At 36.7% G+C, this 27,500-nt stretch overlaps 1 protein-coding gene and 1 pseudogene across 1 annotated transcript in view; both read right to left on the bottom strand.

Annotated features, from left to right (window-relative positions):
- Positions 1–4,473, bottom strand: part of LOC118763778 — a 4,533-nt pseudogene extending 60 nt beyond the window's left edge.
- Positions 4,474–15,681: 11,208 nt separating this feature from the next.
- LOC115212888 (myeloid differentiation primary response protein MyD88) overlaps positions 15,682–27,500 on the bottom strand; it is a 23,009-nt gene continuing 11,190 nt past the window's right edge. The window contains exons 2-6 of the mRNA XM_029781683.2: positions 26,019–26,081; positions 22,175–22,243; positions 20,006–20,192; positions 17,828–17,919; positions 15,682–16,103 (exon numbers count right to left, since the gene is read on the bottom strand). Of these exons, the coding sequence (XP_029637543.1) occupies positions 15,844–16,103; positions 17,828–17,919; positions 20,006–20,192; positions 22,175–22,243; positions 26,019–26,081 (671 nt within the window). The 3' untranslated portion in view covers positions 15,682–15,843. The remainder of the gene's footprint in view (positions 16,104–17,827; positions 17,920–20,005; positions 20,193–22,174; positions 22,244–26,018; positions 26,082–27,500) is intronic.

Genomic DNA, 27,500 nt, shown 5'->3' with positions numbered 1-27,500 from the left:
TATGCCAGTAGTGTAAAAATCCTGTGTTCTGGTGGCGATGAAGTCGTTGAAGGCATGTTTGGCATTGTCTTGGTTTTTGAAGCATTTCTCACACAAGAAGTTGTCGAGATGCTTGAAAAAGTGGTAGTCGGTAGGCGAGAGGTCTAGTGAATATGGCAGATGAGGCAGAGTTTCGTAGCCCAATTTGTTCAACTTCTGCAGGGTCGGTTGTGCGACGTGCAGCTGAGCGTTGTCATGGAGAAGAATTGGTCCTTTTCTATTGACCAATGCTGGCTGTTGTTGTCGGAGTTTCTTATACATTTTATCCATTTGCTGACAGTACTTCTCCATCGTAAGGGTTTCGCCTGGATCCAAAAAGCTGTGATGGATGAGACTGGCCACAAACCACCAAACAGTCGCCATGACCTTCTTTTGGTGCAACTTTGGCTTCGGGAAGTGCTGTGGAGCTTCGTCGGTGTCCAACCAATGAGCTGAGCGTCACCAGTTGTTGTAAAGAATCCACGTTTCATCACAAGTCACAATCCAGTCAAGAAACAGGTCGTTCTTGTTGCGTAAAAGAAGGGAAGAAAACACTTCAAAACAGCATTTTTTTTGGTTGTCGTTCAATTCGTGTGGCACCTATTTCTCAAGTATTTTGTTTTTCCAGTCTTTTTCAAGTGGTTGGAAATTGTCATAAACGTCACATCTAATTCAAAAGAAAGCTCTTGAACAGCTGTGCATGGATTGGCTTCAGCTAAGGCTCATAGCTGATCATTGTCAACATCCAATAGCCAACCACTACGCTTATCATCTTCAAGACTCTCGTCATTGCTACAAAATTTCTTGAACCACCATTGTGCTGTACATTCATTAGTGGTTCCTGGGCCAAATGCATCATTGATATTGCGAGCTATTTCAGCAGCTTTTCGGCCTAGCTTGAACTGGAATTTAAAAAATTGTGTAAAATTTGCTTTTTGTCCATGTTGTATTCAATGTTCCAGAAAAAATGGCCTTTATTCAAAAAGAAAAAGAGTAACACGATTAGATAGAGTGAAAAGCGGGCTTTAAAATGATATATAAAGTCAAAGTAATTTAATGAAAATTAATTTGAAAATACATCATTTAAAACCAAAATTAAAAATTCCACAAGAACTTTTTTGACAACCTAATAATAGATATGTTTACCAAAATTACATAAAAATATCTTGAAATACTAAAGAAAAAATTTATTCAATTAAATCGCATTTGGCATCAACCATGACCTCCAGACAACTTTGGAATCTCGTGCAACTCTTCTGGACAGTCTCCTTGTTTAAGTTGGTGAATTTTTGCCATAATCCTTGCCTTCAGTTCCTCTTTGGTGTTACAAGAAGTTTTCTTGGTCTCTTACTCAACTGTACCCAACAAATAATAAGCAGTCTGGTGGGGTTAGGTGGCCAGCTGTTACAGGTGATGTGGTCACAGAAATTGCCTGAGAACCATGACTGGGTTCTCCTGCTTGTATATTATGGTGCAGAGTCCTGTTGCCAGACATAGGGTCTTCCAGCAGCCACCTCCTTGGTCCACGGCAGCACTACCTCCTTCAGGCACTTGATGTAGGCCTCCATGTTGAGTCTGAGGCTGTGCTGGAAGATGAATAGTGGCATAATGTTACCATCGCTAGTGGTCACTCCAAACATCATGTTGTTAACTAGATGTTTGATTTTTATCACCTTCAGTACATGTCCTCAGATTGACACCCAAACACTCTGAAATGTATGTATTCTTTTCTTCTCTAGGTACAAGGCCTGAAATTTGGGGGGAGGGGTCCAGTCAATTAGATCAACCCCAGTACAAAACTAGTACTTAATTTATCGACCCCGAAAGTATGAAAGCCAAAGTCGACCTTGGTGGAATGTGAACTCAGAACATAAAGACAGGGGAAATACTGCTAAGCATTTTGCCCGGTGTGCTTATGTTTCTGCCAGCTTGCAGCCTCTGAAATGTATGTATTGGAGCTTCTGGTGCAAATACCAAGCAGTACAGCATGTTGTTTCCAAATTTCTGGCTGAGAGAATTGCATCATGGTGCTGCTTTTCTTACAGACAGTGCCCAACTGACTTTACTGACTATACTATGTAATTGACAAAATCAAAAACAAACAATGCACATACAGGCACAGGAGTGGCTGTGTGGTAAGTAGCTTGTTTACCAACCACATGGTTCCGGGTTCAGTCGCACTGCGTGGCACCTTGGGCAAGTGTCTTCTACTATAGCCTCGGGCCGACCAAAACCTTGCGAGTGGATTTGGTAGACGGAAACTGAAAGAAGCCCGTCGTATATATGTATATATATATATATATATATATATATATATATATATATATGTATATATATATGCATGTGTGTGTTTGTGTGCCTGTGTTTGTCCCCCTAGCATTGCTTGACAACCGATACTGGTGTGTTTATGACCCCGTTACTTAGCGGTTCGGCAAAAGAGACCGATAGAATAAGTACTGGGCTTACAAAGAATAAGTCCCGGGGTCGATATGCTTGACTAAAGGCTGTGCTCCAGAATGGCCGCAGTCAAATGACTGAAACAAGTAAAAGAGAAAGAGTAAAGAGTATACACAAAATTACAAATATAAAATGGTGACAATTTTCCCATTGAACCCTGCATATATATATATTTAAAGAGAGAATAGGTGAAAGCAACATAAGCTTACTATAGACAACACAGAGTAGTGCTCAAATAGATGGGAACTTATACTCCAACCTCTTCATCCAGGGCCAGCACATTGGCCTTGAAAGTTGGCCATAAGAAAAATTTTTATCAGAGCTGTTATGTTGATAGTAAGGTAGAAAGACACAGTTAGGTTTGAAACATGTATTTAAATGGAGCACAAAATACAAATTATAAAATAAAAAGAAAAGAAACCCAAATAGAAGAGAAGAATTAAGTAGAGTCTTAGCTTTTCTCTTCTCTTTTGTTTCCTGTATTTCTTTTGTAATCTGTATTTTGTGTTCTGTGTAAGTGTGTCACAAGCCTGAGTTTATCTACCTTTCTCCTCTCTCTCTCTCTCTCTCTCTCTCTCTCTCTCTCTCTCTCTCTCTCTCTCTCTCTCTCTCTATCTATCTATATATATATATATATATATATATATGCACGCATGTACATACACACATGCGCACACACTAAAATGCTGGAAGTTATTTTTCTTCAATTCTTCACTATTGCACAATAGGAATCTTGAGGGCATTATTGTCAAATGGAACAAACCCTAAGAACATGTTACCAAATGGAAAAAAATACTTCTTAGTCGAATACCTGATGTCACTAAAGCACCAATCCAGCAAGTCGTAGATGAAGGTCTACTAATAAATACAAACAATTGCACAAACAAAAATCTTGCAGGATGTGGAGTACATATCACAAATATCAAAGCTGCTGGTTGGAACAATATTCTAACTGAGGTTTGGAAAACTGGTACCCTCACAGAACATCTGTTGAATGTCTGCAATAGTTTGCTTAATAACATTTGTAAGCTTAAGACACAGTAATTCCATCAGTGCTAACAATCCTATCAACTGGATGTGGCATATACATTTACTTGTTGTGTAACTGGTAAATATGCATGCACTTCAGTTGAAAAAAGGTTAAGGGCTATGGTGAAGGCAAAGGATGGCCATTTTGAATTGCAAATATATGTAAAATACAGTCAATAAATATAACAATCAGACTGTAAACTTTCATAAACCAAAACCTAAAACTTGTTATTTTATGATAAAATGACTGATAATCGTGTTGCACCCAGTATTTCAGCGTCACTGTAAACTGAATGCAATATATTATAAGCCTTTGTAGGATTTTCAGATGAAGCCCTACCTAATGTGTGTCTCTGCCACACTGTTCAAAAATGTATTCTGAAATACAGGCCTTGGGATAAGCTTGCGCATGTAAAAAGAACTTATGAACTTCTTGGTTAATTAATTAACCCACTGGATTTCTCATTCAGTTAAATTTACTCATTGACTAAAGAAGCTCATCATTATCATCACCATCATGACCAACAGAAAGAAATGTATGAAAACATTGACAAAGCATCAACATCCTCAGATATCTATGATCACGAAGATATTGAAGATGATTAAAAAGCATCAAGAAAATGTTGGAGAGGAGCAATCATCAAGGAAGAGGGTCAGGTCAGGGGAAGTAAATTAACACTTAACATCGAAAGCTTTGACAGCACGAAAGCAAGCTAAGCAAGCCAACAAGCCAATAATAACAATGATGATAATGACAATGATAACAATTGCCATAGTAAATAACAACAGCAGAGGAAAAATAGACTGCCACAATCACACCATAAGACATACAACAAAAGTAGAAACAACATGGTACAGATGTATCACTCAACTACAGTATTATCTGAATGGAGAACTAGAATATGATGAGTTTTAAACACACAAGGTTGAAATCTTTACAGCTGATGAGAGCTTTGATGAACCTGCCATATTAAAGACACACATGCACACAAACAGACTTCTTGAGGTAACTGTTCAAAGAGTGAATAAATTCTTTTCATAAGATTCCCCACATGATACTGGAGATTTAAAAAATTGTCCTGAATAAGAGAATATTGGAGGACTCTTTGAAGGGCTCCTAAAAAAAATTATCTCTTGACCAGGAAAATAAACCGTTCTTTCACCTATTTTTTTTTTCACTTTCTTCTTATCCTCCTTACATGGCCATACTAAGAATAGACTGTAAAAATTCACAAGGCCTGGGGTTTGCATGGATGAAAGGGCACCTGCTCAATGGCCTCAGGTCATTGAATCTGCAAAAGGTAACCATCAGCAAGATCAGGTTTTCTAAAATACATTCATTCATTCAGGGCCAGCCCTAGGGTTGCTGGCATCCTGGGCAAGCTCAATGTCAGTGTGTACAAGCTGACAGTTGTGGAAATTTCCTTGTCTTTGTCATGCTCTCCTTGGTGCCCCTTAGCACATGGTACCTCAGGTAACTGCTTAAATTGCTGGTACCTTGAGCCGGCCCTGCACTCATTCTTCTTCCAGTTGACAACACTGATTTATACCTTTCACAGTCAGCTTCAATAAATGGTATGAGCAGAGCTGTTTCAGAAAGTTCTGAATTTTGAGGAAAGCATGATCTTTCAGATCAGTGACATGAACATAAACAGCAGGGAAGGTACAGAGGAGGATTTTCAGACAAGTGGCTATGTACTCCTCAGTTGGAGATGAGTCACTAGTCTTTTTTTTTTTTTTTTTTTTACTGCTTTGACATGTGCAAGAACATCTCACTCATTAGTTTCATTAAGTGTTTAATTTGACATTTTGGATGCCTGCAGAAACTGCAAGGGCATAGCCCTGCAAACCTGCTCAGGCAGATAGATATTACCTCTTTTACTCTTTACTCTTTTACTTATTTCAGTAATTTGACTGCGGCAATGCTGGAGCACCGCCTTTTAGTCGAGCAAATCGACCCCAGGACTTATTCTTTGTAAGCCCAGTACTTATTCTATCGGTCTCTTTTGCCGAACCGCTAAGTGACAGGGACATAAACTCACCAGCATTGGTTGTCAAACACAGACACACAAACATATACAGACACATACATATATATATATATACATATATACGACAGGCTTCTTTCAGTTTCCGTCTACCAAATCCACTCACAAGGCATTGGTCAGCCCAAGGCTATAGCAGAAGACACTTACCCAAGATGCCACGCATTGGGACTGAACCCGGAACCATGTGGTTGGTAAGCAAGCTACTTACCACACAGCCACTCCTGCGCCTGAATTTTTTCTGATGTGCAATGTGGGTTTGAGTAAACTGCAGTGGGTCATTCAGGCCATACTTAGCATTTTTGTCCAGTGAAAGTGGTTCAGTTTCAAGCATCTGACTCCTGGGTTCACAAATTCATAATCTGTTTGGTCAATTTACATGAGACCAATGTACAATGTCCTGAATTCTGGAAGCTAAACATGTTTTTCCCTGGGATGAAAAGATTTCAAGGATTAGATTAACATATTATTCAAGTAGGAATTGACATTAGGTAGTGGATCAACTAAACAATAAATAAATAAGGTTTAGACATCCATATGTATGCACACAAGGAAGATACATATTGCTGGTTGATAGACTATGAAGATGCATGTTTAAAGCACAAAATTGAAGTTGGTGGATTCTTCTGTCATAAACAGCTGATGAAGCTTTTGCAATTTCTTGCTGAACAACCTGCATGGTTATTTGTTTATAGTATGCCTGTCTAGGTACAGGATGTGCCACTCGTCAGATATCAAAGTGATCACAGAACAATGTGAGATGAAGTGTTTTGCTCAAGAGCACAGTGCACCACTCAGTCCTGAAATCGAAACTAAGATCTTGTGATCATGAACTTGTACCTAATTACAGATTAAAGAAAAAAATATAAACAGTTCTATCTGCTGGGAAGAATTAACTGAATAAAAAACCATCCAAGACATCAACAATTACATGAGCCTTGCAGTAATTCTGCTTAAATGCTGCAGTAGAATTCTAAGTCAGCAGTAATTCTATGGATGCTCATTTTTCTTTTCTTAACTTAATTTCACATTTGTCATATTCTGTCCTTGAGGTATTTCCATGTAAAAAAAATTGTAGTAATACTGCATTGCATTGACTTGAAAAACAAAAGAAAATAGTGATAATGATGAGCAGTTTATTGACAATAGCATTAGTGATAAACTAAAGGGAACGTACAGAAAGAGAAAAAAAACAATTAAAAAATGCCTTTCTTATAAAACATGTTTGTCATATTTCAACATTTTTCTCTCCTCCTATAAAGAATTTTGTTATGTACACCACGTCACTTATTACATCTTTTCAATGAGGATCTAAAGTTATATGATTGGTGATTGTTGCATTTTTGTTCATTTCTGTTGTTTCTAGCTGAAGCAAAGTTGTACAGAGGCAAGAGTTGGCCTTCAAATGGTGAAAAATAGTGAGCTGAGTTGACAGGCAAAAAAAAAACTGCTTTAAGTGGTCAGTTGGCTAAAATAACTTGAGCAGTTAGTAGTATTATGTGCTAAACAGGGAATTTTTTTAGTGATTATTGTAAAAAAAAAAAATGTGCTTGACTGTGTCAAAATTTCATAAAGCATATTTTGTTGTTCCAAACAACAAAAATGCCTGTGGTTTTGAGTCATCATTTGTATGCTGATTTGTAGCTGTTAAAACAGAAACAAGTCTGTTTTGTTTAAATTTCAAGGTTACCAATTTTAGGAAATTAAAAAGTTGTTTGTAGATCCATATAACAACAATAACTGTTTATGTATAATTTACCCTAAACACCAACAACAAAAAAAAAAAAAACGAGATCTCTTCCACCTGATTGGTAAAATAATACATTCATTAAGTTTATAAGTACAGATTAAAATAGGGCAGAAGTCAGATGTACAAAATACTAAAGTGAAAATAACAGATATTATTTTCGATGTCAATTCAGATAAAGCTTACATAAATGTGCTACATAGATGTGTTTATGTAAATGTGGAGGGAACCTGTGGAAGGGGTAGACCTAGGAAGCCATGAGACGAAGTAGTGATATATGATCTTCAGTTGTTGAGCTTCACAGAGGTTATGACAAGTGACTGAGACTTCTGCTGAGTTGCTGTGCTTGGGAAGACACATCAAGCTAAGTGCCAGTGACATGTAAAAGGCAACTGTGCCAGTGACATGAAAACAAGCATCCAATTCACTCCGTAAAGTATTGATGTTAGGAAGGGCATCCAGCTGTAGAAACCAAGCTAAAACAGACAACTGTTCCAGTCAAACCATCCAACAAATGCCAGCATGGAAATTGGACAGTAAATGATGATGATGATGATGATGATGATATGTTTGTGGGAATGTACATCGATAGGTTACTTAGATAATTTATTTTGTAGAAATGTCTTAAGAATAATGTACAACAATGTAATAACTTGTGTTGTAGAAGCAAATGTATGTGATTAGATAACAACCAGAGAAAAAAATAGATAACATCGAAGCTTTTAAACTAACTGATAATTTTTTTTTTTTTTTGTTGGAGCTCAATCAAAAGATTGCTTGCCAAATTAAACTACTATTGTGAGAAAGAGATGCTACTAGTGTGAGAAAGAGATGCTACTAGTGTGAGAAAGAGATGCTGAGCAAATGAGCCAAAATGAATTTTTATTCTCTGGATATAGTAAAAAAAATGGCTGAACAGGCTATCAGTTGCTGATTGATTAAAACAACATGCATTACAATAACAAATCTAATAAAATGGTCAAGTGTTTTGTTTATCTAGCAAAAAGGAAGGAGAAAAAGTGCTTACAGGCTATTAGTTTCAGATTAGCTTAAATTACGCACGTGACAATAGTAAAACTAAAGTATCATCTGCACGAGATCACTACAGAAAGAATGGTAATATAATGAATTCATATGGGCAAATTTATATATGGTTTATATTTCTAACAACATCAACCAATTACAGCCATCATTCATGAGTATGTAACATACTGCCACCAATCTCTCTAGGTGCCGATGTAGTGTGTGTTTATTTTCTGGAATTTATGTAAGCTTCATGTATTGAGTCATCCCATAAATAATGAGATTTTTTCAATTACATGAACTAACAGGTCAGAAGGGGATGGGATAAACTTACCTGATTCAACTTGCTATAAAATTAGGTAGTAATTTTACTTTGTACTTATTCTCAGTGCAAGTTTTGAAGAGTGCAGTTCGATTTTAACAGTTATTTTTTTCAAAGCTATAATGGAAGTGACAAAGGAGCATTTTCGGCATATTTTACTTTATGAGTTCAATAAAGGCAATAATGCAACAGAAAGTGTGAAGAATATTAATGCAGTATATGGGGATCGGACAATAAGCATAAGCCAGTGTTATCAGTGGTTCCAGAAATTCTGAGCCGGAAACTACAGCTTAGAAGATGAACCTCATCCTGAAAGATCTGTAGAGAGCTCAATGAGGATGTCATGCAAACCCAAGTAGAACAAAATCCCATCGTAACTGTTGAGGAACTAGCAGAGGAGCATGCCATCAGAAAAGTCAGTAAATTGGGTCAGTGGGTTCTTCACAAACTTTCCAAGTCTAATTATGCACAGAAAATGAATGTATGCTCTTTACTGTCATGTCTCACGAATGAACCTTTTTTGGACTGATGACAAGAAATGGAATCTCTATAAAAATGTCAAGCACCAAAGACAGTGGGAAGGCAAAGGAGAAACACCAACACCCCAGGCTAAAGAAGGTCTTCACCCATATAAGGTGTTGTTATGTTTGGTGAGATATGAAAGGTTTAGTCCACTTTGAACTTTTAAACCCAAACCAACTGATAACAAAGGAGATCTACTGCGAGCAGCTTGAGTGGCTTAAGTCAGCACTAGAAGAAAAACAACCATCTTTGGTTTCAAGATGAAAAGTGTTCTACCATCAGGATAATGCCCAGCCACATACAGCAAGGATGATATTCCAAAGGCTGGAGCAGTTTGAATGAGAAACAATGCCCCACCTGCCATATTCACCAGACATTGCCCCATCTGATTATCATTTATTCTGCAGTCTTCAAAATCATTTGGACAGAAAAAATATGAATTCTGTAGATGAGGTCAGAACAATACTGGAGGAGTATTTTTCCTCACAGACAAGTGAAGAGGTGCCTTGCAAGTCTACCAGATAGATGGAAGAGCATTGTAGAAAATAAAGGAAAGTATATTTTAGATTAAAAAAGTATTTTGAAAAACAAAAGCACAACCTTCGAACTCTAGGTCTCACCAAGGAAATGACCAGAGACCGAGACCTATGGAAGTATGCTGTGCGTGAGAAGACCCGGCAAGACCAGTGATAACAATCAAAATCAAATCATATATCAGAAAGCAGGGGTTAAGTGACCCATCTGTTCGTGTCCGCTGTCAGCCTCGTCTGGCACCCGTGCCGGTGATACGTAAAAGCACCATTCGCTCATGGCCGTTTGCCAGCTCTGCCTGGCCCCGTGTCGGTGGCACGTAAAAGCACCATCCGTTCGTGTTCGTTTCCAGCCTCGCCTGGCCCCGTGCCGGTGACATGTAAAAGCACCGTCCGTTCGTGGCCGTTGGCCAGCTCTGTCTGGCCCCGTGTCGGTGGCACGTAAAAGCACCATCCGTTCGTGGCCGTTTGCCAGCTCTGTCTGGCCCCGTGTCGGTGGCACGTAAAAGCACCATCCGTTCGTGGCCGTTTGCCAGCTCTGTCTGGCCCCGTGTCGGTGGCACGTAAAAGCACCATCCGTTCGTGTTCGTTTCCAGCCTCGCCTGGCCCCGTGCCGGTGTCACGTAAAAGCACCGTCCGTTCGTGGCCGTTGGCCAGCTCTGTCTGGCCCCGTGTCGGTGGCACGTAAAAGCACCATCCGTTCGTGGCCGTTTGCCAGATCTGTCTGGCCCCGTGTCGGTGGCATGTAAAAGCACCATCCGTCCGTGTCCGTTGCCAGCCTCGGCTGGCCCTCGTGCCGGTGACACGTAAAAGCACCGTCCGCTCGTGGCCGTTTGCCAGCTCTGTCTGGCAACCGTGTCGGTGGCATGTAAAAGCACCACCTGTTCGCGTCTGTTGCCAGCCTCGGCTGGCCCCCGTGCCGGTGACACGTAAAAGCACCATCCGTTCGTGGCCGTTTGCTAGCTCTGTCTGGCCCCGTGTCGGTGGCACGTAAAAGCACCATCCGTCCGTGTCCGTTGCCAGCCTCGGCTGGCCCCCGTGCCGGTGACACGTAAAAGCACCGTCCGCTCGTGGCCGTTTGCCAGCTCTGTCTGGCAACCGTGTCGGTGGCACATAAAAGCACCATCCGCTCGCGTCCGTTGCCAGCCTCGGCTGGCCCCCGTGCTGGTGACACATAAAAGCACCGTCCGTTCGTGGCCGGTTGCCAGCTCTGTCTGGCCCCGTGTCGGTGGCACGTAAAAGCACCATGCGTTCGTGTCCGTTGCCAGCATCGCCTGGCCCCGTGCCGGTGACACGTAAAAGCACCATCCGTTCATGGCCGTTCGCCAGCTCTGTCTGACACCTGTGCAGGTGGCACGTAAAAAACACCCACTACACTCGCGGAGTGGTTGGCATTAGGAAGGGCATCCAGCCGTAGAAACACTGCCAGATCTGACTGGGCCTGACGAAGCCTTCCAGCTTCCCAGACCCCAGTTGACCCGTCCAACCCATGCTAGCATGGAAAACGGACGCTAAACGATGATGATGATGATGAAAAGTACTATAAAGCCGCATTATTTATAGGATGCCCCAATATATAAGCACATAGTTATTTTAATAAATTACTGCTTAAATCATGCTGTAGATTTATAAAAAGAATGAAATAGTGCTGTACACAATTACCCCCAACAAGATATTGTAATAACTTATTAATAGACTTTTTGAAAAATTCTGTGATGTCTATGTATCTTCTTCATATTCTTTAATTTAAAATTTAAAATTCTAATCCCACCTAGTTTTAAGGGAATGGTTATCTCGCTTGTGTTAATGGCCATAAACAGAGGGTGCTGAATCTATGCCATGAAAGTATCAAAGAAAAGGCATTTCAGTATTTGGTCCATCTCTTTGCACTCTGAGTTCAAGTCAACCAAAGTCAACTTTGTATTCTATTTTACAAGGTTGATAAATAAAGTACTTGCTTGGTACTTAGTACTGGTATGACCTCACCCCCATCTTTCTCTTTCCTGCTAACTGTCACATCCTGGTTGATTTGTTAGGTCAAGAGTGGAAGGCTCAAAAGGCTGTATGTTGCTGCTCATCACTGTATGGCTTGCCTAAAACAATTAGTGAAAGCATGATATATGCTACCCAGTCATCCTCTTTTGATGACTGTAACATCAATAAAAATGCATCAGTATTATACTTAGGTTGATTCAACCAAGTATTCTTCCTCATTCTCATTATCAAAATGTGTTTTTCTTCTTTCAAGTTGACATCAATTAGATGAGCCTGTCATTCATTTTGATCTTTCATAATCCACATACATCAATTCTGTACCAACTCAAAAATAATCCTCTTATAAGAAAAGCAAAATGAGCACCATAGTATAATTAGATACAAACACATATGCACAGAGTATAAAATTCTACTGAATAAAAGAAATGGCTTTAAATTTTGCCCAAGGCCAGTAATTTCAGGAGGAGGGCTTAGTGGCTAGAATGTTGAGCTCAGAATTATGAGTTAGTGAGTTCAATTCCCAAACCAAGTTCTGTGTTCTGTTCTTGAACAAGACACTTTATTTCACATTGCTCCAGTTCACTCAGCTATAGAAATGAGTTGCAATGTCACTGGTGGCAAGCTGTATCACACTTTGCTTTTCTCTTGGATAATATTGTTGGCATGGAGAGGGAAGGCTGGGATGCATGGGTAACTGCTGGCCTTCCATAAACAATCTTGGATTTGTGCCTCGGAAGGTAACTTTCTAGGAGCTATCTCATGGTCATTGATGACCAAAGTGGGGCTTTACCAAAGTCAATCACATCAACCCTAGTACTCAATTGGCATTTATATTATTAACCCTCAAATGATGAAAAGCTAAGTAAATCTTGGCAGAATTTGGACTCAGAACATGAAGACAAATGAGAATAAGAGAAATAATACTAATAATAACAGTATTTTCTGAAATACATTTTATTTAGTATTTTATATGTATACTAAAACAGTTTATACATGTACCTATAAAACATTTTCAACCCCTTCACATTTTCACTGGCATTATTGCATACCCCAAACATGTCAAAGTAACATGAATGCAAATGAAAATATAAAAAAATCTTTCAATATTCTATTTCTTTCTTTTTTTTTTTCTTGTTTTAGTCCCAGGATTGCAGTCATCATGCTGGGGCATTGCCCTAGAAGAGTTTAGTCAGTACCTATTTTAAGTCTGCATTTATTCCCTTGGCCTCTTAACAGACTACTAAACTATCAGGACAGAGATAAACACAAACTCAATACACAAACACGCACACACATAATGAACTTTTGCACAGTTTCTATCTAAGAAGCTCCCTTACAAAAATTTGGATGGCTCAGAGCTACAGTAAAAGAAACTTGTCAAAGGTGCCAAGCCATGTGGTTGTGAAGTGAACTTCTTAACACACAGCTATGACTAAGTTCTGTTGTGCCCTTTCCAATATATATATTTCAAAGGACATGACAGAACCTCAGGGACAGATTTATCACCTACTGCAATCAGTAAAGTCTCCAATTGGTTCTTCAAGGCCCTAACCACTGAAGATCAAGTCTGAGCAGAATTGGCTCTGTGTGATGGCTCCAATAACTTGAAATCCTACTTTGCATACTTAGTCTGATTAACAGCCTACTGAATTTTTTTTTTCTTCTAATGGCCTTCTAATAGTCTTTTTTCTTCTAATTGTAAAAGGAATGGTCCAGCATTTTATTTTAATTCAAAAAATAAGATAGCTTGATATGTTATTACTCATTCTTGCCATGTATATTTAAGATTGTATTATCAACCACATGGTTTCAGGTTTGGTCCCATGGTGTGATATTTTGTGCAAGTATTTCTACTACAGCCTCAGGTTAATAAATGCATTGTCAGTGAAATTTAATACAAAAAACTGTATGGAAGTCTGTGTTATGTGTGTATGTATGTATGTGTGAGTGTATATATAGGTCTGGTGATGCAAACAAGAAAATTGTTAGCTGACTAACAACACCTTTTCTCCAAAGATTTCCTGAAGGGATCCTAATCCTGGAATATTAAAATAACAAGTAAAAGTACAAACCATCATCTTGCATTATTAATATTAATTTTAATAACTTGTATTGAAAAACAGTTAAGGGTTAGTAACAGGAAGAGAATCAGGTTTTAAAACAATGCCTCAGTAATATATATTTATATAACCCATTCCAGTATGAAAAGATGGATGTAAAAACAAATGAAGAAATATATTTGGTGTGTGATTAAGATAGGATGCCTTCAAATCATATAGTTTAGGATTAATTTCTACTGCACAGACAGTTGGTTGATGTCTTCTAATATAGTTACAGGTGGATTGATGCCTTTTGAGTGAAATTTGGTAGATGGAAACTGGAAGAAACCTGTTGTATATGTGTCTGTAGTATGCGTGTGTGTGTGTATGCATGCTAATTGTAAATCCCCCAAATCACAATCATACAAATAGTGTCCTTTGTTTGCATCCCTCTGCAATAGCATGTCCTTCTATTGAGCTATTTATGTTCAAAAGACTAGTGGGGAAGATAATCTTATCTGGATGTAGAAAAAACCCCTGCTTAAACAAGCTTCATCTAACGTATGCAAATATGAAACAATGGCCATTAAAATGATGGTGTTGGTGTTGGTGGTATAAAGATGATGATGCTATCAGCTCCTACATCAAAATTTTGCCCTATCTTTCCTTCCTTGAACATTGATCCTCTAGAATTCACTACCTTCTCGTTTTTCCTATAGATGTCAGTTTGCAACTATTTCAGATATTAACAACAACAATAACAACAATCTCAAAAGTTTTGGAAGGTCTGCCATGGCTATAGGTACAGATCCTTCCTTTAGACCCACACCATTAAAAAGAATAAAAAATTTTAAAAACGGTACAATAAATTGTTTCTGGTATTTTTACTGTATTATTTTATCAACTATAAGATACTCAGACAAACATGTAGCACTGGCAGTATAGACCATTCTAGTAAACATGTGTCCCACCTTCATTCAATGTTTCCCATGACACTTACACGTTTATTGTGTTAACCCTTTAGCATTTAAACTGATTGTATCCTGCCAAAATAACCTACCTGTTTTATGTTCAAACTAGTCAGATCCAGCCTCTCACATCTACCTTACAAAGTTATTCTAAAAAAAAACATCACATCATCAGAATCTCAAAGCTACAAGATAACCCCTGATTAATTCAAAACAATGTGATTAAATAAGTATTTCATTTGACAGAGTAATCTGAATGTTAAAGGGTCAAGGTTTTGTTTTTTGTCTTCAGTTATTGAAAAAAATTGTTTCATTAAAAAGATGGCTCATGACCAAGAGATCACAGTTGGTAAAAATTCCATGTGGTACCTTGGTTAGGACCATCTGCTACAACAATTGAATGATGGTGATATATAAAAATAAAATTTATAAGGTGATGTAGGTGTTTTTCAGTAATAAACTTCAAAAATAGATTTCATACAATTTACATATCTATACAGTTCTATATTTAAGAGATGAGGAATTATGTGCCTTATTTATATTATTTACATTCAACAGATATTTGTCCTCATCTTGTTTGTTGTTAACACAACGTTTCAGCTGATATACCCTCCAGCCTTCTTCTGGTGTCTTGGGGAAATTTCGAACCTGGGTTCTCATTCCTAAGGTATTTTGTTGTTGTTGTTGTTGTTGTTGTTCAGGTCACTGCTTGGAATCAAACTCGGAATCTTGGGGTTAAGTGGTTAAGAGAATGGGCTACTAACCCCAAGATTCCGAGTTTGATTCCAAGCAGTGACCTGAACAACAACAACAACAACAACAACAACAACAACAACAAAATACCTTAGGAATGAGAACCCAGGTTCGAAATTTCCCCAAGACACCAGAAGAAGGCTGGAGGGTATATCAGCCGAAACATTGTGCTAACAACAAACAAGATGAAGACAAATATCCGTTGAATGTAAATAAAGTAAATAATGTACATGTTTATATTTCTTAGATGGTTTATTACAGTTGAAACTCTTAAATTTTTAACCTATTATATATCTACATGAGTAAACCACTGATGACAATCAGAGATTTAATGAATTAAAAAAGAGTATTTTTTTAAAAATAAAAAAAAACAGGGAATATTCCACATAGAGTCTTCAGGATGTTGATTCATTTTTACTGTGAACGGAAAGAGACCGACATAATGGTAGCTTGAGAGTCAGCTCATTCAGTTCACTGTCATTAGAACTGTAATCAGAAAAGTCAAAAGGTGCTTTGATAGCAGAAGCCAGTCGCTTCCAAGCCCATTCATGCATATCTCCCTTGGTGAAATCACATGGAGTAATTTGGTGTAAAATCTTTGGATACTTAGTACAGTATTCAATGATGAGTGGGATGAGCTTCTTTTGGCGAGAACCTAAACAAATACAAAGTAAAATAATTAGTAATGTTAATATAACTTGTATGGCAAAGATTTTGACAACATGTAGCAATACAAAATGGGGGCATTACAGATGCTTTCTCCTAATTCAAGATTCGGTGTACCTACACCCCCCCCCATCCCCCATATATATATATATATATATATATATATATACACACATATATACACACACATATATACGAAGGTCTACTGAAAAGTTCCTGGTTTTGGGTAAAAGAAAATACAGTAGGATCAGTTAATTATGATTTTATTCAACATATTACCCTCTCAGATTCACACATTTACTGTTGCGGCCCTTCAGTTTTTCTAAGCCCTATAAAAGGACTTGGAAGGTTGGGCCCCTTACCAGACCTTTTGCAATACCCTTAAAACCAGGAACTTTCCAGCACCCACTCATAATTATATAATCATTTTCATTTTATATAACCATCATCACTTCAGATCCATTTCTTTTCATGGTATGGATTAGATGGGTCTCACAGTATCTCACTGCATGTCCTTTACCATCAAGTACATAGAGTAGCAGAGATTAATCCATAGTCTTAGTTGATGTCATTTTTATCTGTTAAACATGGTCTCAATGGCTGGTTGGCCTTCCTACACTCTATCACTTAAACTCGTTAGCATTTAAACTAGTCATATCCAACCCAAATATTATGCCAGTTTTATGTTCAAGCCAGTCATACACACACACATACAATGAGCTTCTTTCAATTTCTGTATACCAAATTCATTTATGCTTTGATCAACCCAGTGTTATAAAAGAAAACATTTGCCCAAGGTGCTATGCAATGGGACTGAAACCTGGAATTATGTCATTGGGAAGCAAACTTTTTGCCACAAGGCCATGTCCACTTTTCATGCTGGCATGGGAGGGACAATTCAACAGGATTCAATGGCTCAGTTACCATGTTTTCCTCTAACATTTCATTTTTGGCATGGTTTCCATGGATGGATGTCTTTCCTAATACCTACTACTTTACAGAGTATACTGGGTGTTTTTTTGTGGCACCAGTACTACAAAGGTTGCCATGTCATCAGAAAGACTAAAGAGCACTCTCGTTCAGCATTATTACTGATTGGATTGATTAGTAAATATTTACTGTGTACTGGGTATTTTTGTAAGCACCAGCTGTTGGAGTTGGAGTTGCTTTGCAGCTTGCAGAACAAAAGAAAATATTCCATGATGGAAAGGAACAGATTTATTGTGAGAAGGTGGTAATGAAAAGAAGGCTTGTTTCCTTTCTTAAGACACTATAGTGTCATTTGAGGAAGATTTTTCTGCTTTTTTATCAAGCACAGAGCGGGTCCTTCATTAGCTTTTTTCACTTGTATTCAGCTCAATGAGAAGGCCTCTACCGAGTTACTAAACAAGAAATAGCAGGCAAAATTCCCTCAAATCACACCAAACCATCTAAAATGAAGATATATATGTTGAACAATCCATATTTGATAAGCAAAATGATACAATGGTCAAGGCTGGAATGCCTTTCATCATATGTCAGTTAATCTGGGTTATCCAGGGCTAAACAACAACTCTAGTATGGTAGTTTGTTTTACCTAAATTCAGATTCCCTATGTTGTTCTTTCATCTATCTTCTTAACAGCTTTTTATTATTCATATTCCCTCTAACATTTCTGTAGAATTCCTAAATGAATAAGTTATGAACTGTTTAATATAAATAATAAAACCTTACCTGGGGATAAGCTGTGTGCAAACTTTATTTGAAAATCACATTCATTGCTTTTGAGGAAATTGGTTGAAAGAATGGCTACAATTCTTTTGCATCTATGGAGAAAATGAAACAATCACAGTTTATTTTAGCTACATTGACAAGTTTTGTACATTTGTTTGTTTGTATGTACATATACATTAATGGATGTATGTATGTATGAATATATTTATGTATGTGTGTGGATATCATCATTTAAAGTACTACTTTTCCATGCTTGCATGGGTCAGACGGATTTTGTTGAGATTTTCTATGGCCTGATGCTCTTCTTGACACCAACTCTTACTTGCTTCAAAGTAGGGTAATATTTCCCTCTTGGCCAGCCATGTTTTTAAAGAAGACTAGAAATGAATGACATCACTCGTATAACAGTAACACTTGCAACTATTATGCAATGTTAAAACACACACACACACACACACACAAACACACATGTACATATGAACAACAAGCTTCTCTAAGCTTTGGTCGGTCACTGCTATGAAATAGAAGACACTTGCTCAATGTGACATCCAGTAGGTCTGAACCTGAGACCATTTGGTTGGGAAGTGAACTCCTTAGCCACATAGCTATGCTTGCACTTATACGTGTGTGTGTATTTAAATCACAATATATAGAATCAAGTAAACTGGTAGTATTTATAAAAAAGCTCCTTAATGTATCATGCTACAAAACATATAGAATATGTAGTACGATACAAGAGAGAAAACAATAAGGAACATATAAAGTTATAAATGACAGAGAAATAGTTTGATGAAAATTTATTTAACAATAAGAAAAATTCAGATATTATGACAAATTGTTTCTTAACTTAAAGCATGTAAAGATAATGTATATTATTATATTTAATAATATATTATTTACTTATATGTAATTAATTAATAATAAATTAATTACTTATATGTCTGCATTAATGCAAAATGCAAAAAATCTTTTAAACACTGCAGAAATTAAGCTACGTCCTCAGGTGAAAGAAAGTCTTTGTTAAAATTGTTGAGAAAAACTGAATGACCTAAAGTTAATGCTACTTTCATTGTCATGAAACTGACGAAAGCAGCATTAACTTTTTACGTTGTTCAAATTTTCTCAACTAATAAATGGACTGATTGAGTAAACCTATCAATAACAAACCTATAATAAGTACTGGAAACAGCTGTAAGTCAAATTTACTGCAATAACAAAAAATATGTAATGACCATTATTTATACTGTGTCTTATTTACATATACATACATATATATATATATATATATAATATATATATATATATATATATATATATATATATATATATAATATATATATATACACACACACACACATATATATATATATATATTACACAGCACTGAAATTAACTCTAGCTTGGTTTGTTTCATCGTCTTTTTTACAGCAACCACAAACCAGATGTGTCTATTCCCCTTCAACAATAGAGAACAGTCACTATATTTCATTCCATAACTGCCATCTCTGAAGAGCACAGGGTTGCATAATCAGGCTGTTGAACCCTAGCATGAAACCGATTGGTAAGATCAGCCGTAATCGATATATAATACTGTACACTTCAATTAATATATATATATATATATATACACACATACATACATACATATACATACACACATATATATACATGCTTGTGTGGTTAAGAAACTCATTTTACAACCACATGCTTTCAGGTTCAGTTTCACTGCATGGCACCTTGGGCAAGTGTCTTCTACTATAGATCCATGCCAACCAAAACCTTGGGAGTCAATTTGCTAGATAAAATCTGAAAGCCTGATTCACAACATACCCACATGTACATATGTATATGTACATATGTATGTATCTGTGTCAGTGTATATATTTTTGTGTCTCCTTGTTTTGACACTGCATGATTGTTGAAGATGAATGGCCATTCCTTTCCAATATTCTGCAAAAATATGCCAGGTCATGAAGAAATATTACTTTGCTTGAAAACAGGTAAGGGTTGATGACAGGAAGAGCATCTAGCTGTAGAAAATCTACCTCAATAACTCCATCCAACCCATGCAAGGATGAAAAAGTGGATGTTAAAACAACAACAATAGAGATGATGATGATGATGATATGTAAAAGGGGGAAAAAAAAGCAGTCAAAAGCTTTAATATTTATTATTTACCTATCTTCAATTAATTTGGCATTGATGGTATGTTTCGAAGAACCTGGTATAACATCACGATCAACAATACACAGTTTTAAATTATGTGGAGGAGATTCTAATTTGGTAATCATTTGCTGGACAAACCATAAGTCATTTTTAGCATAACAAACAAAGGCATCATAATATGTTGTGGTACCGGAAATAACTGAAATTTTAAAAAAATTTATTTAATAGTAAGATAATAATGATTTCAAATTTTGGCACAAGGCGAGCAATTTTAGTGGAGCAGAGTTCAACTGGTACTTATTTTATCAACCCCAAAAAGATGAAAGGCAAAGTCAATCTTGGCAGAATTTGAATGCAGAACATGAAGACAGACAAAATACTGCTAAGCATATCACCCAGCGAGCTAACAATTCTACCAGCTCATGGCCTTAACCCTTTTGTTACCAACCCGGCTGAAACCGGCTCTGGTTCTGAGTACAAATGTTTTGTTTTCATAAGTTTTAAATTAAAATCTTCCACCAAACCTTAGTCACAATTTATGTTCCTAATACTAGCTGAATGATAACTAAGTTATTTTTCTAAATTCTTTGTTATATTTAAAGTAATTGAAAGAAACACAGATCATCTCAAAATAAATACAGTAACGAAAGGGTTAATAGTAAGACAATAATGATTTCAAATTTTGGTAAAAAGCCAGTAATTGGAGGTGAGGTTTAAGTTGATTACATCAACCCCAGTACTTAACAGGTACTTATTTTATTGACCCAGAAAGAAATGAAATGCAAGTTGACCTGGGTGGAATTTGACTGCAGAATGTAAAGACAGATGAAATTTCACCCAGTGTACTAATGATTCTGCCAGCTCACCACCCTAAATAGTAAGATAATAATAAGCACTGATTAACGATGAACATTTTAACACTAACAAAACACTTAAATACAAACTAACAGTATATTCTTTTGTTATAAAGCACCTTAACCCTTTAGCATTTCAATCAGCCATATCCAGCCCAATTATTCTACCTGTTTTATGTTCAAACAGGCAAAATCAGTCTGCTCCCACCTACCCTACAGTCATTCTAAAAATAAACACCCACATTATGGAAAACTCAAAGCTACAAAATAATGCATGATTAATTCAAAAAAGTGTGAATAAATAAACATTACAACTGACAGAATAAGCTAAATGCTAGAGTTAGCCAATCAGCTAAATAAAGTTACTTAGTTTTCACTTGTTAAATGCAAAGAGTAAAGTTAAGTAGAAAAGAATTTAAGGAAATTAAAATCATTGGTTAATGAATAATAATGTTTTTCTTTTTTATTTTTCCAACAAGTAAAGTAAACAGCTCAACGTATGTTTCTGCTTTATATGAACTCATCAGTGATGCTTTCATCACAAATGCTGGAGTAGAAAAATAAAATTGTTTAGAAATTAAATATTTCAGAAATACCAACCACATGAATATCAATAGCTTTGATATTCAAAGTCTAACTGTAGAACAGAACAACATTTTGAAATAGATATACTATCTGTTCACACTGTAAAGTGGTTGGCATTTGGAATGGAATCCAGCTGTAAAAACCATGCTGAAGCTGACCTTGCTTGTGCTGGGGCCACACAAAAAGCACTCAGTCCACACTAGAGGGTGGCTGGAAGGACATCCAGCTGTAAAAACCATGCCAAAACAGACACAAAAGTCTGATGCAGTCTTCTACTTGGTCAGCTCCTGTCAAACCGTCAAACCCATGCCAGCATGGAAGGCAGATGTTAAACGATGATAATAATAATGATGATGATAATGTTCACAATTTGGAGATTTGAAGCAAATTAATAGAAGACAGGTAGAGGTAATAGTGGTCCATTGGATGTAGTGTTGGATTGATAGTCCATGTCAATTCAAGCACTCCACAGGTATTTCACTATGTCTTGGTAGGGCACTTTTTCTTTTCTATTACCCCAGTTTACTTCACAGAAGTGAATAGTCACCAGAATTTCTGTGAATCTTATCTGCAATAAACTGATATCCTAACCAGAGAATTTAAAAAATTTTCTATGCATTATTTCAGTGACTCATGAACTAACAGATTATTCACAAATTAAGAATCCTGTATTTCATTTCTTCTGATATCGGAACTCTAAATTTTTTTTTTTTTTTTTTAATGACCAAAAAAATTGACTTACCATCATCTGTAGTTATGACATCAGTTTCTTTAACACTCATATCATCAGCTTTTATCTTACTTTGAGACACTGCAGAGATAAATTATATTATTTATTTAGTATGGAAGGACATTTTCAAATACTATCAACAGACAAAAATTCAAGTAAAAGTCAACCACAATAACAGAAAGAACTAATTTAAGCAAAGAGCTCAAACTATTACAATCCACAAGGTTTTTGGACATGCTCAAACATTCAATGTACCACTTTTCAATATCATTATCAAATATTTTATCTAATTAATGATCAACTATTCAATCATGAAAAATAACTGTTAAGAGAAAATGCATAATAAATGTCCTGCATAAACAGGTTGCATGTATACCAAATTCCGAACAGTATATGACAGGTACTTCTTTAATAACTTCTATGAAATTTCCCTCTTGTTTGCAAGATTCTTGATGTGAATTCATGCGTTGAAACAGATTTTGTTATATCTCAAGAGGGTCATTATACCAATAATAAGCACACACACACTGGTTAAATTTCATTTCTTTATTATTATTCATCAATTTATTAGTTATTTAACCAACTAACTAAATCAATTTTTTGATTAATCATTCAATTAATCAATCAACCAGTTGTATTCACCCAAAGATCTTTCACCACCATATGAGGCTTCTTCAATGACAAGCCCTTTCTACTCCAAGTCAGTTTCAGCTCTGGTTAAAATAACATCTTTTATCTTTTACATGTTTCAGGCATCAGACTGTGGCCGTGGTGGGGCACCACCTTGAAGAAATTTTAGTCGAATGAATTGACCCCAGTACTTTCTACTTTTTTAAGCCTGGTATTTATTCTATCATTCTCTTTTGCCAAACTGCTCAGTTATGGGGACATAAACACACCAACACTAGTTGTCAAATGATGGTGGAGGACAAACACAGACATGAAGATGCATGCACATGCACACACACACACACACACATGACAAGCTTCTTTCAGTTTCCATCTACCACATCCACTGACAAAGCAGAGGCTACAGTAGAAGATACATGCCCAAGGTGCTACACAGTTGGACTGAACCCTGGAACCATTGTGGTTGGGAAGCAAGCTTCTTACCACACAGCTATGCCTGCACCTATATATACACACACACACATATACAGGCATACGCCACTCTAAGTCGTTAGTTGGTTGCAAGTGACATGACTTAAGTCGAATTAACTTGTCTCAAGGCTAAACCAATAATAACCATTCCCAGTTCTGTACTTTATTTATGAATGCATTTTCAATAATACATGATTAATAAAAACCTATTTTAAGCTTACAAACAAATAATTTTTATTTTTTAATACAGTACAGTAAAAAAAAAGTAATCTAAATTCACGAATACAATTTGGCGGTGTTTACCATACATCATGGTAAATGAATGCAGTTTGCAATAGAACATGGTAAAATAAAAGCCTTTTTTAAGCTCAAAAAACAAATTCAGTAATTATTATTATTTTGCAATAGTAAAAAAACTAAATTATTTCAAATTTACCAATATGTACATACAATTTGGTGGTTTACATTGCGGATGTAGATGGCTATGATCATCAAAATCAACAGCTGACTGACTATTCTTGTCATTTGAAGCGCTTTAAAAAACTGGTTGAGAGGTCCTTGAACTGTCTTCTTTTCCTCGAGGATTACATTATAAGGAGCAAAAGCTTCATAACAAGCCCCATAATCTTGGAAAAGTGTTGAGCATTTGGATCCATATCCTCGAACATAGAAAGACCTTTTCGATATATGCAAATGCTTGGTGCATTTTCTTAATAGTAAGGTGATGTGGCTCAGGTTCAACTTCTTCTTTATTTTGCTGCTTGTGAAGCTCTATCAAATCCTCATTTGCCATTTTTCAAATAAATCTGTGAAATCCTCCACCGCCAAATACATTTTTTTGCTCGCAGTCACCAACGTTTTGTTGATGGCAACATTATCAAACCCCTTAAAATCATTCACGAATTGCAGGTATAGCTTCTTCCATACCCCATTCATAGCCGTACTCTGTACATCATTCCACACCACTGTTATGTTCTGTACAGCCTTATAGATATCATATCTCTTCCAAAAGTCATGAAGTGTAATGGACTCATCAAGATCAGTTGCAGCTATTGCTTGCTGCAGTGTACGCTTCATATAGTAACACTTGAAGAGAGCAATTATTCCCTTATCCATTGGCTGTAGAAGAGATGTGGTGTTCAGAGAGAGGTACATGACAGTAATGTTGTGCAGGTGGCCAGGAGCATTATCTGAGGTAAGTAAAACCTTAAAAGGAATCCCCTTCTCCTTACAGTACTTCTCTGCTACTAGGATAAACTGATTGAAGAACCAATCTTCAAAAACAACAACAGTAACCCATGCTTTTGAATTAGCCATCCATATAACAGGGAGAGATGTCTTGGGTATGTTCTTCAGGGCACGAAGGTTGTGTGCATGATACACAAGCAATGGCTTTAACTTAAAATCTCCTGCACAATTACCTCCCAACATAATGGTCACACGTTCTTTTGAGACCTTGTAGCCTGGAATAGTTTTCTCCTTGGAAATGAATGAACAGTCTGGCAATTTTTTCCAATACAATCCAGTTTTGTCTACATTAAAAATCTATTCAGGAAGAAGCCCGTTTTTTCGATGATTTTCTTTAATGCATTAGGAAATTCTGCTGCTGCTTGTTCATCAGCTGATACACTTTCACCTTGCTTTTTAATGGAGTGATAACTTCTTCGCTCCTTAAATCTCATGAACCATCCTAGACTTGTCTTGAACCCTATATCTTTCTCATCTGGATATTTTTTCTTCAGGTCCTCAAACAAAGACAACACTTTCTTTTGAATGACTTCTTGACTAACAGTAGAGTGTTCTTCATCCCTGGGGCTTCAGATTTGATATAAGTTGTCTCACTCATACCAAAAGATTGTGTAACTGCTACAACTTTTTTACCTTTTCCATGGCATTTTATCACAGCTGGTTTATGTTCCAGCACTGTAGCATGACACTTAATTGCTTTCACTATGAATTTTCTTAGAGGAGTCAAGGGGGGAGGGGCAAAAAGTAAAGTCACAAATGAATGAGAATGAGAAAGTAGCTGATAAACAGATGTAAACAAATCTGAATTCAAATCAATCGCACAAGTGATAACAATGCCTAACGGTAGATATTGGAACTACAGTGCAATATGAGCTCCAAATGACCTATAAATAAGACAACACAGCTGATTTCATGATTTCGTTCACTAAGGTACACTTCTTTATGATGTGTATCTTAACATTTACTGTACGTATCTTAATATGATTTTATATACTTTTATTCTTATTTATTGTGCACTAATATGATTTTATGTGCTTTTAACGGTTTTCTAGTGATTTTACGATTCCAATATTTGTGGCAGACAGACGCAATGTCAAATTAAATGACTTCACTTGATTTTTATTCTTCCATATATTATTTTTGAAAACCGACGTATAATTGAGAATGACTTAAGCCAAGGTATGCCTGTATATATATATATATATATATATATATATATATATTGTTGTATTTAGGAATAGTCATTATGCCAGTTTAGCCAATAAAAACACACACACTATATATTTGGTGTTACTTTGCTTCAGCATTATGTATTTTCTACATTAATCTTAATCTTATTTCGGTCAGAGTTTATTGGCTAAACTGGCAAAATGACCATTCCTAAATACAATAATATCTGTTTCAACACACGATTTCACATCAAAAATCTTGCAAAACAAATATATATATATATATATATATATAGTTTTTATTTAAAATAAGCAAATGATTTTCATTCTTTACACACCTGTACTCTCTTGCAAAGGTTCCTCCTTCAAATATCTGGATTCATATGCTTCCATGTCAAGTTCTGAAATGAAGAGAAACAAACTTAAAAAAAAAAATATTTTGCAACTTTTTATTAAATACAGATCCTGAGAATTTAGAAGCATTGCTTTTCTCAGCAAGTATTGTATGTCATCTGTGAACAGGATGTGTGTGTGTGTATGCATGTCTGTGTGCATTACTGTGTCCTTGTTTTGAGTTCATATGATAGTTGTAAACGGATGTCATCGTTACGCGAGCAGTGCCCTTTATTTCTAATATTCTGTGAAAATTTCAATTATTTATTTTAAAACATGTAAAGATAAATACAAAAAGAATTAAAAATGCTATATAATATATTCTTTGAACTAATAATTAGCTAGTTAAATTTTCATAGGAGATTCGAAAGATGTAGTTATTGTTTCATATGGGCATGTGTATATATGTTTATGTTTTTTGCAGGTGTTTGTATATGTATGCTTTTTGTTTATGTACAGTTAATCTATGACTGCTGTGTTTGTAGGTTGCATGTGCATGTATCTTAGATATACAATTAACACCAGTTGCTGAGACCCCCTTCAGTCAAGACTGACCATGGGATTGCACCTAGAAAGTTACCCTTCCAGGCACAAGTCCGAGCAAGGTTGTTTATGGAAGACCAGTAGTCGCCCATGCATACCAGCCTCCCCTCTCCACGCCATCAGTGTTATCCAAGGGAAAGACAAAGGCCAATATAGCTTGGCACCTGTGACATCACAACTCATTTCTACAGCTGAGTGAACTGGAGCAACATAAAATAAAATGTCTTGCTCAAGAACACAACACGCAGCCTGGTCCAGGATTCGAACTCACGAACGTAAGCTCGACACTCTAACCACTGAGCCATGCACCTTCACTTACTAACACCAGTATAATGTAATAAATTACATATATTACATGTGCTGAATTGTCTATGCACTGAATTGTTGGTACTCCAGGTGCTTTTATGTGGAGCTGCATGGACACTTTTATATGATACCACATGGGTGCTTTTACATGGCACCACACAGGGGCTTTTACATTGCACTGCACAGATGCTTTTACATGGTGTTGTGCAAGCACTTTTATGTGGTGCTACATAAGTGATTTTATGGAACTGCACGGGCACTTTTACATGGTACTGCATGGATGCTTATATGTGGAGCCACTCAGGTACCTTTAAATGGCTTTGCACAGGCACTTTTATGTGGCATCAAATGGGTGCTTTTACATGGCACCACCATGAGTGCTTTTACACCAGAGGGACCGGTCTTAACACTTCTGCTGCGGAGTACTGGTCTTCTTGAGGACAGCAAGGCACTAGGCATCTTGGTCCTTTGTCATCTTGCCTGAAAGGTTTAGTGTCCTGGTTGACCATTGCAAGAACCAACAATACCCTTGAAACATTCACTAGTAAATTCTGGACTGTTGTTCTTGGGTTTACACC

This window comes from Octopus sinensis, linkage group LG6 (assembly GCF_006345805.1).
Source record: "Octopus sinensis linkage group LG6, ASM634580v1, whole genome shotgun sequence".
Taxonomy (NCBI): domain Eukaryota; kingdom Metazoa; phylum Mollusca; class Cephalopoda; order Octopoda; family Octopodidae; genus Octopus; species Octopus sinensis.
Note: the sequence above shows the minus strand (reverse complement) of the source record. Positions and strands in the feature narration are given on the sequence as shown.